Source organism: Culex pipiens, chromosome 2 (genome assembly GCF_016801865.2).
Source record: "Culex pipiens pallens isolate TS chromosome 2, TS_CPP_V2, whole genome shotgun sequence".
In the NCBI taxonomy this organism is placed as follows: domain Eukaryota; kingdom Metazoa; phylum Arthropoda; class Insecta; order Diptera; family Culicidae; genus Culex; species Culex pipiens.
Genome location: NC_068938.1, coordinates 186,870,396 through 186,883,584, shown reverse-complemented (window position 1 = coordinate 186,883,584; position 13,189 = coordinate 186,870,396). Strand labels below are relative to the sequence as shown.

Below are 13,189 nucleotides of genomic sequence, written 5' to 3'. Positions count from 1 at the left end.
TTGTACCGTTGAGGAGCAGCTTGTAGTTGTTCGACAGCTTTCGGCGAGTCTTGGCTGATCATGATGACCATCAGGTTCATCCACAACGCCTCCGGAAGGCTCATTTCGTAGCATCCCGATTCCTTGATCAGGGAGACTCGTCGGAAGAAGCCGGTCAGTGATTGCGCGGTACGTTTGGTTCGCGGATCAGCTTCACTTGTTCGCGATCGGTTCGACGAGTATGAACTCGTTCATGCCGCTCATCGCCAGGCCTGGATCGGGCTTGATCAGTCAACCGAACGGAACGTCGGCCAGCTTGACGAGTAAGTCGTTCACGATCTTCAGCAGGTATTTCTTTATCCGTTCGATACCTTCGTTCTTGGGGGAAATTCGCTGCATGATCTGACTGCGGTGCTTCCAATAGGCGCTGAACACGTCGATCATCTCGCGATAGAAGGTGGTGAACTCCGTCGATCGGAGCATCATAAGGTTGATGAACTCGAGCGGAGCTTGCAGATTTTGCGCATCCTTGCCGGAACGTGCCGAGGCCATCAGCGGAAACGTCTGCACGATGAACCGGGCCGTGTTGAACGTGATAACCCGAATCGTCCCCAGCTGGGCGTGACTTGCACTGATCAGAAGTTGAAAGATTCAGCAAGCTGCGCCCGCCGAGGAGTTCCATCATCACCTCTTCCAGCCCAAGACACAGCAAATAGAAGATCGGATTAACCGAGATGACCTCAGCACCGTCATCACTCGACTTCAAGCAATTGGTTCATTACGCCTTATCCGGGTCGTGAAACATTAGCAATACGCCGGGCTCAACTTCTATCAGCGTTCCCTGCAGGGCGACCTTCAGCCGGTTGCGCAGAAATTCCGGGGCCGCGTCCCTCACTTTGTCGCACAGCAGTTGCAGCGTGGAGTTCAACTTGCACGTCGCGTCCTTGGTGGTAAACAATCAACTGGTCAAATAAAAAATAATTAGAATCTTACATTTCCCTGTCGGGTGTTTCGCTTCGGACCATCTCACCCGCGAGAAATAGCGCAAGCAGTTGTACACCTCAGCCAACGCGTCCGGACTGTCCACGATGCGGCCATGAATCAGCTGATGGATATAATTGGCCTGCAGTTGCAGCTGGCAGAATGCGGGAAGTTTTGTGGTGTGGAGCTGAAAGGAAAAGTTACGATCATCACATCAACCGCTAACAAAAACCAATCAAAAATACTCACTCTTCGCCTTGTGGTCCGGATTTTGGCAAGGTCGTGATGATGGTCGCGGCATTCCCGGTGATCCGGGCCAGTTGGATGCGGCTGGCGAGTGTGACACTGTAAACGGGCTTCCATCGGTGTGCGATTGTCCGCCCATGTACGGCATGTTTGTGGTTCCCGGTAAGTGAGCCATCGGTCTTGGTTGAGGATTCAACGGGGATGACGGCATCAGGTCACACTTGGCGAGGGATGTGACATGTGTGGAGTGGGGGTTAAAGTCATGTTGAAGTTGGGGTGGTGCTGCGAGTCACGTCCACCCATACCTTGTGGGTAAGGAGAGGCTGGAGTGTGCGGATTTGACCGGGAAGGTGGTGTGAGTGGGGCGGCGAATCCAAGACCCGGATCGCGAGAACTTTGCGGACCTCGCATGCTTCCGCCGTCGAGGAAGGTCGATTGACCGAGGCCGGTACACTGTGTGGATCTTCCATCGTGGTTGGAGACGGCGGATTGTCGTCCTCAGATTGGGATCGTCTCCGGTAGACGGCCATTTCGTCCTCTTAACAACGTCCTCCTCGTACTGCTGACCGACGGCGGGCTGGATCTTTAGCGGATCTTCAATGTCTTCAATGACAATCCGCCGTCTCCAATCACGATGGAAGATCCGCACAGTGTACCGACCTCGGTCAATCGACCTGCCTCGGCGGCGGAAGCATGCGAGGTCCGCAAAGTCCTCGCGATCCGGGTCTTCGATTCGCCACCCCACTCACACCACCTTCCCGGTCAAATCCGCACACTCCACCACGTGTACTTGTTCTAGCGCACCTTCCACATCACCAAAGCTTTACCGGTGAACAAACCAACCGCGCACCGTATTTAAACCTCGACGCAAAACCTTTCCGGAAAGGATTTAACCGGCTGTTGGTCCGTTTTGACCAATCCGTCGACGATTTTGCGATGGGAGAAAACAAAACCAAAGTTTGACACTTCGATCTGACCGATCTGACAGATCTCGCTGTCAAATGTTGGGCGAGAAAGAGAAAAAAATGACATGGCTGCCGCTGTCACGCTGGTAGGGGAGCGTTCTTTTATTACGTAACGCAGTAGGGGGGGAGGGGGGGTCGGAGGCCGTGTTACGCTCCATACAAAATTTTTAAAATTTGTATGGACATTTTGTTACGAGGGGGGGGAGGGGGTCTAAAAGTCCGATTTTTCGCGTTACGTAATAAAAGAACGCTCCCTAGTAAGCAATTTAAAAAATGTATGGGGGAAATCAATTTAAATTCAATATTTCCCAAATTAAAGGTCAGTTAGAGATAAAATTTGACCTGGTGAAAGCTAATTTTTTTGTGAATCAGCAGGTCAAATTTTGTCACCCTGCGATTTGTAGTTGCTGAGATATTCACAAAAAAGTAAATTTCTCAGAACAAATTTGAGATTCTTACTACCAAACGAACAACGCCATCTATGAGAAATTTTGGCCCGTCGTGTAATCCATTGATTTTATGCAATTATAGGAAACAACTCACTACTGAAATACACTCTATTTTTTAATTCCAATTGAATACCTGTGCGTTGCCACTAACTTATTCAAAAAGGTCGAAAATTTGTGTCTATAAGTTGTAAGGTATTTTACTCTTGTTACAATATTTCCTGTTAAATATTTGCCGCTTATTTTTTGAACATGGTTAGCAAAATAATTATCAAAGCTTCAATCACGATCCACTTTAAATCAAAATCAACTAATTTTGCGTTTGATCTTCCGGCGGCTGGAATTGTTTGTTCCGCTTTTAATAAGGTTTTATCTTGAATCTGATTTTTGCGAGCAATAACAAATTCGCTGATGAAGTTACAGCTGACATTTTTCTGCTTCCGGTCCAGTTGCTTGTTTTCAAAAGTGCTCTCTGCTTCCAGGATTCCAACCGCGCCGGTATCACTCGTCAGTTGTTTACAGCCGCTCAGACTGATGTAATCTCCGTACTGGTCCAGTTTAAAGTTTCCCTCGCTCCACTCGTATGGTTCCTGCCGTCGTCGTCTAGTCCAGACGCTTAGCGGAGGTAGCTGACCAGTCAACGGATTCGGCTGTAGGCAACGCAGGGTTACATTGAGGACGATTGATTCCGAGGAGGACACGAACATTTCTACGACGGATTCGGGCTGGAAGTGCCACGCGTCGAACGTGTTGAACGGGCTGCGTCCGAAGTTGTCCGGAAACCATTTGGTTACTCGGCCGTAGAATGGTTTGGCTTCAAAGGGTTCAAATTTTGGACAACTTCCGTTTTCAACATCACCGGCCACGCGATGAATTAGCAGCAGAAGGTTGATTAGGGTGAAGAAATCCATTTCGACTGAGAAGAGGAAATTTGAGCGATTTCTTTTATAGTGAACAGTGACAAAAGGCTTTTCAGAGCATTCATTCTAGTTAAAAGAAATTATCACAATGAGTCGTCTAAATGTGAAGTTTCGATAATGGAATATTTTTTATCAATTTGAATTTACCAGCCAATTATTTAGTATTTCATCAATTCTCGATTAAATTTTCAAAAGGTCCTATCTGCATAGGAAACCCATGAGGGATAGGTTGTTTTGAAAATTTAATCTAGAATTGATGTTCTCCTACCGTTATGTTGGGAGAATCGGAACAGCAGCATTTAATAAGTTTTTGCGCAGTATTTAGTAGAGATCCTAAATAGGAAGACAAGTCGAAGTGAATTTGACGTACCCAAACAGACACGAGTTTGACGTATCCAAACGAGCATTTGCCTTTACGCCCAGCAAAACTTGGCAGTGTTGGCAAGCTCAAAACATACGTTGCCAGATCGATTTAGCAAGCTTAGACCAGTCTCCCTATTTAGGGTCTCTAGTATTTAGATGTTTGCGATTGTTTTCGGTTAGAAAAGACCCAGAAAAAATAAATTACAATATCGGGTTCTAGGTTTGAAACTTTTGATACCGTAAACTGGGGTCAATCGGGACACATGGGGCGAATTGGGACAGCAGTTTTAACCATATTGGAACACAGTATTTTGATTTTTCTGGTTGGTTTCGGTTAGAACAGACTCAGGCCAACAAAATGTGTACATCCATTTCCAAATTTAAAAGCTTTAAGTGCTGTAAAAACTGCTGTCCCTATTCAGACTGAAGTCCCGATTCACCCCAGATTACGGTAGCTGTAAACGTCACTTAATCCACCGTTAGGTGGTTGAGTTTCCATGAGTTTTATGGAAGGCCCCTAAATTTGCTGACTTTGAATAGAGACATATGCTCAGAACATGAATCTGAGTCAAATTAAGCAAAATCAACAAACAAAAACATCCACTTCAACGATCCACAGGTCTTTTGTGGTCTTTATTGCAAGTTACTGCTCGAGTGCTCCAGGCCCTCTATCTTGAATGGGGAGAGCACTCAATCCTCTTCTTTAAGGTTTGAGTGCTCATCCCATTCAAGCCTTTTTGGACTCACTTCGAAATGTTTTATTTTGCCTCTAATTCCGTGTAATCAGTTCTATCTTCCGCCACCCGCTGGTCCTACTTTTAATAGGTTTCATTGTAACTTGTTATGTATCTCTGTCATTCATTTAATTTTAAGTTAAGGTGTTTTTATTGCGACTAATAACGGGTTGCGACTAATCACGGGTTGTCTTCTATGTTCTAATGCTTGAACAATTAGGTCGTAAGAATACGCAAATTGTAAATAGGACAGAGACCTGCTGAAGATGCGTGAGTTTCCATTCAATATAATTAAAACACGTTTCAAATTCAAATCCATTGTTTTATCATAATTATTTAATTTCTGAAATTACTATTTTCCAAATTACAATCGTGGATAGGCCCTTTGGTTTATCAAACCGAGTTTTTTGTAAGTGTGCGTGTTTCCGCCGCACGCCGCAATTCGAGTTGTCAAAATTTCAACCAATCAGAGTGTGGGTCCAAAATAGGTTCAGCGATGTCTCCAAAATACATTCAATAAGTCCAAAAAGCATCCAAAAAATGTTTTACTTGAAATGCTTATTACAATGGAATGGAATTGTGTTCGCAAAATCTCTCAAGGAGTTATTGTGAAGCAAGAAGGCTAAGGCTTGTTATTTAAATTTTTATATTTTTTTACCTTGACCTTGGCCAGGGCCGAGGGACAACTTTTTTAAATATTTGCATCGGCCTTAATGGCAGTGTTTGCTGTTTCTCGCGTAACGCCAAATCTTTTTAAAATAACATCTATAATTATATATAATTATTAAATTAAAGGCAGCAAAACTAAAAAATTATATAATGTTAATGTATAATGTAAAATTTGACTACAGTACTTGTTCGTTAACTGGGATGAGAACGTAGCCCAATCACCGAATGCTGCTCGCTAACTGGGCTGAACGAGTAATAACGATGCATCTTTTTTTTTTTTTTTATGAAATATAAAAATAAAAGTTACTCAAATTTAATTGCAATGCTTACTTTGCATATTTATTTAATTGTGACTTGAAATCAAATAAAATTTGAAAAAAGTTTTCAGTTGCTCTGCAGAGTGTTGCGTCTTTTAAATTTGACCTCAGCACTTCATCGTTATTTTGCAGTAAAATCTTTAATCTTTTGAGCGCGTTGGATGGTTTTTTTTATAAGGTCCTAAACATATGTAAACATTCAGTTATCTAAATAAGGTGGAAAAGGGATACATTTGCTAGCAGGACTTAAAACCATCAAACCCTACACCCTCCCCCCTACCCGTCAATATCCCCATCCCTCCGGTTCCACAATATCAATTTAAAAACATAAAGCGAAAACTTACCTGGGATTTCCAAAAACAGGTCTTCTTTTGAGCACCAGCCACACATTTTTCATGTAGGGTAGAGTAGTCATCAATGAGACACGGGGAACAATGATAAAATGGCTCTCACAAGTCGTAGATTCAACCAATCAGGCTCATATTTGAGGGAAAGGTGTGTCTACTGGATACACGTCTGTCATTATAGTGGCTTTGGTTATGGACGCTCCCTTGAAAAGTTATTCATAAATGTTTGATTCTGGGGTGTAAAAGTAAATTATGGTCAAAAAATACTTTTTCGCTCGTAGCCTGCCATTTACAACAAAACTAATATTTCTTCAAATTTATTTCGACGTTCCATAGGGATTGAGTTAGGCTACAATGTCCTTTCATTGGGTTTGACCAAAATTTAGAATATACCCAGTATCCAGGACTGTCTCATTGTTCCCCACTCATTTTAGCCCATGGGTAACAATGAGACACTTTGATTTTTCTTCATTAAACATTTCAAAATTCATGTAAATTTTTCAAAACATGAATTGAAAGTGATTTTTGGCATATTTATAGAGTTTCAACTTCATTTAACCAAACATACAAAGTTATTTGGTATAAATATATGGATTTCATAAAATTTAAATACTTTTTAGTCTAACTTTTGTTAATTAAAGTTTCATGTTGGCAAAATTGTTCTAAAATGTTCAAGGCAAGTCACCTGTTATGGAAAAATACAAAAACATGATGTTTTACTAGAAAAGTATTGATTTTCGTAGAGTGTCTCATTGTTCCCCAGCTGTCTCATTGTTCCTGCCAAGTGCGTCTACAATGAGACAGTTGAATAACTCTGGCTGTAGATGTCGGATCGATCTCATATTTTGGTCAATGTTAGAACACACTAAAAGAAATAAAATGCAACAAAAAGCTCATTAAAACATGCTGATGAAAAAAATAGAAAAATCGTTGAAAGTTGAAAACCAAAAGTGTCTCATTGATGACTACCCTACCCTACGTAGCAACCAGCAATTTGTTATATAAACAACACAAACTAAAACAAAATTTGTTTTGATTTAATCATAACTATATTGATATCGATATCAACTTTATACAGATTTGCTGTAGGAGTATAAGTGCCGGATTATAATCTATACTTGTAAGCTGTTGATTTCCCGATGCAGTTTCATCTGTTTACAATGAAATTATTCGATATCAAGCCACTTTTCCAACACCAATCGCACAACAAAACACTTTCCGAAAGCAAAAGATAAACGATACGACACGCGAGCGCGAAATTAAACCAGAAAAACATTAAAAAAACGGAGAAAACATTTTATTCCAGCTGCACCACAATTTAGAAAATTTTCTCTATCACGTCAGAACAAGATCGACACTCTGGTTACAACTGTCAAAGGAGCATCGACTAAAAATGTCGATCGCTCAAAAAATCGATGGAAAAAACGATGTCGGACATGTCGATTGTTTGTCGCACGTTTGTCGTCCTTTCGACCAATCGATATCGAAACGGTAAAATCAAAACCGCGCGACAGCTCGCACGACGTGCGACATTTTTCAAACAGGGCTGTTGCGCCACAGACTTATGTACACGCTTACGACAAACCACTCAACTTTGTACGGCGCAACAGATTTTTTCGCGCAACAGAAAAGATGCGCACTTCGGTTTGGTGGTGCGCGGATAATATTCCTCTACAGCAAACAGACAAACTCGCACTTTTTGTCAATTTGCCAGTTTGTTTGCTTTGTTTGTTTGTCTGGATTTGTTTGTAGAACTGCATGCCTGCATACATTATGCCTTGTTTGAGAGTTTACCGCAAACAAGTTTGCGAGTTTGGCAACCTGCCAAACACGAAAAAGTGCGAAGTTTGTTTGTTTGCGGTAGTGTATTGGCTCCTTCACGATCTCTCACACGGCTTTGTTGCCAATTTTGTTGCCATCAGTGTTCCCATTCTGTCTCTTTCTTTATATTTATGTATTTTCATGCAAACTGTACTGTTCAACATTCATTTGTATGGCGGCATCTATTTTTGGCAAGTGTCAAATTCTGGAGTTTTTTTTGAAAAGGTCCAATAAACCAAATTTGCAGTTTTTGCTTTTTGGGTGTTTTTGAAACCGCCTTGAGTTAGGGGTAATAAAAACACCCAAAAATCAAAAACTGAAATTTTGGTTTATTGGACCTTTTAAAAAAAAAACTCCAGAACTCATTTTTTAAGTTCAAATACTGCCCTCGCTAAACTAAAGCAATAGAGGAGAAAAGCCACTCGCGACAACATTTTAAGGCTAGGAATTTTGACAGGTATGATTTTTATAAAGTATTCGTCTCCTTTTCTCTCCGACAGAAAACTGGGGACAATGTAGCTGTCAAACTAGGCCAAACTGTTAAAGACACTCACAAAATAAACTTTGAGTGATTTAAGTTCATTTCTGTCGTCACGATTTTCTCGTCTAATATCTAACTTGTTGCTGTAGTGAGTATTTAACAGACACTTTAAATGCTGCTGTCCCAATTCCCTCCAGATAACGGTAAAAGAAGATCAATCGATAAAATACTTAATAAATTGCTGAAAAATTGTATCAATCATGATATTATTCATAAATGCAATTAACGAAAATGAATCCATTAACGAAAAATCACATTTTGACGACTCATTGTGTCGATTTCATTTCGATAGAATGAATGCTCTGAAAAGCCTTTTGTCGCTGTTCACTATAAAAGAAATCACTCAAATTTCCTCTTCTCAGACGAAATGGATTTCTTCACCCTAATCAACCTTCTGCTGCTAAACCATCGCGTGGCCGGTGAACCGCAAACTGGAAGCTGTCCAAAATTTGAACCCATTGAAGCCAAACCATTCTGCGGCCGAGTAACCAAATGGATTCCGGACAACTTCGGACGCAGCCCGTTCAACACGTTCGACGCGTGGCACTTCCAGCCCGAATTCGTCGTAGAAATGTTCGTGTCCTCGTCGGAATCAATCGCCCTCAATGTAACCCTGCGTTGCCAACAGCCGGATCCACTGACTGGTCAGCTACCTCCGCTAAGCGTCTGGACTGAAAAAAGCAGCCAGGAACAATACGATTGGAACGAGAAAAACATTAGACTGGACCGGTACGGAGATTACATCAGTCTGAGCGGCTGTAAGCAACTGGTGCACAATGTCACCGGGCATGGAATCCTGGAAGCAGAGAGCTCTTTTGAAAAAGAGCAACTGAACCGGAAGCAAAAAGATGTAAGCTGTAACTTTATCAACGAATTTGTTATTGCTCGAAAAAATCAAACTAAAGTTAAAAAAACATTACTATATATGAAGGATCTAATTCCAGCCACTGAAAGATCAAATGCAAAATTAATTGATTTTGATTTAAAAAGCATTGTGATTGAAGCTTTTATGATTATTTTGCTAACCATGTTCAGAAAATAAGTGGCACATATTTAACAGAAAATATTATAACCAGAGTAAAATACCTTAAAACATATTCACCCAAATTTTCGACCGTTTTGTTAGAGTTTGTGGCAACGCACAGATTTTCAATTGGAATAAAAATATAGAGTGTTTTTCAGTAGTTAGTTGTTTCTAAAATAGCATACAAATGAAAAAAAAAAATATACTCCAAGAAACCTTCCACCCTGCAATTGGAACAGTCGACCTTGAGATTGTGAGTCTAACCCAGGGGTGCCCAACCTTTTGGCCCTGCGGGCCAGATCTTATTTTTCTGTAGCAGTGGCGGGCCGGAACTAATATTCGCTAAAAGTTGAAAAAGTAAACACATTTTTTCATGTTTTTTTTTATGATTGGGTTCATTAAAAGTAAATAAATAAAAGAACTAGAGTTGCAAATAAGTTTCATATATCTTGATATCTGGAGTTTTTTTTTGAAAAGGTCCAATAAACAAAATTTCCAGTTTTTGCGTTTTGGGTGTTTTTGAAACCGCCTTGAGCCAGGGGTATTATAAACACCCAAAAAGCAAAACTGAAAATTTGGTTTATTGGACCTTTTCAAAAAACGTTACTTAATCAACCTTTAGGTGGTTGGTGCCTTCCTCTCACTGGATCTCCCCTAACGTGATCGCAGCACCTAAGAGGTCCTAATAAAAATAAGTGACGAGTAAAACAAAATTGACTTTTTACAGACTTTTTGTCAAGATTATACAGACACCGCCTTTCAGGAAAATGGCATCCCTCTATAAGGTTTTTTTCGTGGCGATCAGACCATTTAAGGTTATGTAAATTCAGACATTTTTTAAAATGCTTGTAATTTCAGATAGGTAAGTCAGATCTTGAAAATTCTTAATCCACAAGAAAGGTCTTCTCATATGCATTCTAAAAATATATAACATGTGAGGGTTTGATGAAAAAACCACCCTTTTTACCATAATTTTAATTTAATATGAAACAGTTTTTTTGACATAACTTTTTAAATACATGATAAAACCGCATGAATTGAAATAGAAACTTAGGGAATGTTAAGACGGATCGATTAAAACCATTCCGGCCAAAATCGGTTGAGCCTGTGACAAGATATTTCAGTGACATTGATTTGGTACACATGTCTACATACAGCCAAACACACAGACATTTGCTCAGCTGGTGATTCTGAGTCGATATGTACAAATGAAGGTAGGTCTAGGAGGTCTAACCAAGGGTCCTGATCAGAGCTGAAAATGTCAGGGGTCCTGACGCGAAAATCGGCGACGCATACACGATTTTTTCAGATCCATTCACTGAACCGCAAAACCGTGACATAAACAAACCCGACTCAGTCGTGAGTGCCCTAGTTCACTGAGCAGCTGCAATGCGAGGCAGTAGTCGACCAACGCTCATTCGACGTTGCACGCACACACTTAAAGAAACAAGTTTTTACACAAAAAGTTGGTATTTATGCGTGGAAATGTTATTTTGAACATAAGTTATGGTTGTTTTAAGTGTTTTGCACAGTCTAGAACCATTGAATTGTTTAAAAATAATCCAAATAGTGTTTAGAGAGGATTTTACGAGTCAGTCATACGACACGAATTGAGTGAGTGTAGCTCAATTTTTCACGTCTCTCATTCTCCAGCAGCCGACCGGCACGAGTCAGGCGGCAGTGTTTGAACGGACACAGTAGGCTTACAGTCACATGCTAGCGGTGAACTGACATTTTGGTTTGCTTCATGTGTACGCTGGGTTGGAAACAGTTTGCAGGCCTGGTCCTGATTGCTCAAAATCAACCACTCCATTCGCGAGCACAAATAGCAGGCGACGCGATACTGCCCTGATGAATTGCTACTGTTTGTCACTTTGAAACCATTCGCTCCCAAACACTCTCTTTTCTACTCTCCTTCTCTCTCTGATCGGCTCAGTCTCCGAACGGCTCAGACAGGCCGAACGTCGCCGATCACTCTGAACTGAACACATTTTTTCTCTGATGCACTGCGTTGTACTCATTGATTTGGGCTGCCTAAAATCAATTTTATCAATTAAATTGTGCATTTATTCTGATTTCATAACATTATAGACACCATTAAAAGAAATTTCCACCAAGAAAAAATCAAATTGATGGCAAACTGAGGGCATGGAGACAAAAAGACTGCCGCGCTGGCATTTTGTGAGAGTGGCTCTTCGCTGAGCATGGTAAAGTGTGAGTGTCGTCGAGTGACGGAGTAGACAAATATTTTCACGATGTATTTGTTCGCTGAGTGAACAGTTCGGGCCACTCGCTAGCTGCTTGCGAGTATCATTCGCTCATGAATGCTAGCGGGTTGGAATAGGCGACGAATGGATAGGCGATGAGTGAGTGGTTTCCATTCAATGAACCGAAAATCAGGACCCTTGGGTCTAACTATAAAGTTCGTTTTTCGAGTGATTTTATAGCCTTTCCTCAGTAAAGTGAGGAAGGCAAAAACTCCAGATATTAAGAATGAAATAGACAGATGACTTTCAAAAATGTGTTTGGTTGACTTATTTATTTTTTTTGTTTGTTTAAAATTGTTAAAATATTGTTTTGACGATTGTAATTAAAACCCTCGATTTATTTTTTTTATTAAACAAATATTAAAGTTTCAATAGTCATTGCAAAAAAAAACTTTTTATGTTATTGTGATTTTAAACACATACAATATTCAAAAAAGTGAAAAAATATATACTAAATTATTAATTCGTTACTCTTCAAAATGCAAAGTTTATGTAAAAATATATTTTTTGCACCCGAATTTCGAACTTCAATTTTTATTATTTTTAAATATAAGCAGCGATCTATTTTCGGTATGAATAATTTGCCTTTTATAGTTTTTTTTTTAAATCTTTATCACTGAAAAGATGTTCTGGAAATACACAATAGTTTTTGCTTAGGCTGGTACAAATATTTTTAAAAGTTTTTGTCCCCCCCCCCCCCTTCAAAATTGACCCGAAAAATCAGGGGGCAAAAAAATATTTTTACAATAAACTTCAAAATTTCAATGAAAATTCAAGTGCAACCAGCTGAAATCAAATTAAAATACATTCTCCTGCGTTTAAAATCATTTTTAGCATGTTTGGGTTTATTAAAAAACCTTAAGGTTTTTTGAAAATTTTCGATGCAAAATCTTTTTTTTCGATACAATTTTTGATTTTGTCAGATCTTAGATTTTTTGAAAACTAATGATTGCAAAATAACTGATCTAGTGTAAAATGCATTTTAAAACACTTTTTTCATTTAAATGTGAAAACTATGGCTTGTTATTTCAATTTTTATATTTTTTTATTTTTTTGCCCCCCCTTTTGACCTCGGCCAGGGCCGAGGGACAAAAACTTTTTTAAATATTTGCATCGGCCTAATTACTCATCAAGATTTTGTGATTCAATTTAAGAACAACATTAACAGAATGTTAAAAATTTTCTGATTTTTCAGAATTTTCGGAGTTTTTAGAATTTTTTAATCATAATTTATAATGCTTAGAATTACTTCAGAAATTTACTCTTAAAAAATCAGAGTTTTTGACCTTTTGAATTCATAGATTTTTTTTTAATTTGTAATACTTAAAATAATCAAAATTTTTAGAATTCTCAGATATTTTAGAATTTTCATAATAATCAGAAATTTCCTAATTTTAAAAATGCCTAAAATTTTCAAAATTTCCAAAAAAATAATTTTTAGGAATTTTTAGATTTTTTTTTAAATTTTCAGAATTTTCTGAAATTTAATTTCAGAATGTATAGAATTCTTCGAAATATCAAAATTTTCAGAATTTTAGAATCTTCAGATTTTCAAAATTATCAGAATTT

General features: G+C 39.3%; 3 protein-coding genes across 4 annotated transcripts; 1 reads left to right on the top strand and 2 right to left on the bottom strand.

Annotated features, from left to right (window-relative positions):
* Positions 1 to 800: 800 nt before the first annotated feature.
* On the bottom strand, positions 801 to 2,181 carry LOC120419322 (uncharacterized). Of its 2 annotated transcripts, none has more exons than XM_039581994.2 (4): positions 2,011 to 2,181; positions 1,210 to 1,426; positions 1,010 to 1,147; positions 801 to 941 (listed from the first exon to the last, which is right to left on the bottom strand). In XM_039581994.2, exons 2-4 carry the CDS (start codon positions 1,321 to 1,323, stop codon positions 801 to 803), a joined length of 393 nt encoding a protein of 130 aa, XP_039437928.1. In that variant the 5' UTR covers positions 1,324 to 1,426; positions 2,011 to 2,181. The 2 variants fall into 2 exon arrangements, with proteins under 2 accessions (XP_039437928.1, XP_039437927.1); XM_039581993.2 differs by having other exon boundaries at positions 1,210 to 1,511; positions 1,956 to 2,067.
* Positions 2,182 to 2,312: 131 nt separating this feature from the next.
* Positions 2,313 to 4,727, bottom strand: LOC128093176 (uncharacterized). Its single transcript, XM_052709094.1, has 2 exons — positions 4,648 to 4,727; positions 2,313 to 3,533 (listed from the first exon to the last, which is right to left on the bottom strand). Exon 2 carries the CDS (start codon positions 3,526 to 3,528, stop codon positions 2,857 to 2,859), a length of 672 nt encoding a protein of 223 aa, XP_052565054.1. The 5' UTR covers positions 3,529 to 3,533; positions 4,648 to 4,727; the 3' UTR covers positions 2,313 to 2,856.
* A 3,549-nt stretch (positions 4,728 to 8,276) lies between these two features.
* On the top strand, positions 8,277 to 9,806 carry LOC128093175 (uncharacterized). The gene is made up of 2 exons (XM_052709093.1): positions 8,277 to 8,472; positions 8,692 to 9,806. The coding sequence occupies exons 1-2, from the start codon at positions 8,442 to 8,444 to the stop codon at positions 9,369 to 9,371; spliced, it is 711 nt and encodes a 236-aa protein (XP_052565053.1). The 5' UTR covers positions 8,277 to 8,441; the 3' UTR covers positions 9,372 to 9,806.
* Positions 9,807 to 13,189: the final 3,383 nt, after the last annotated feature.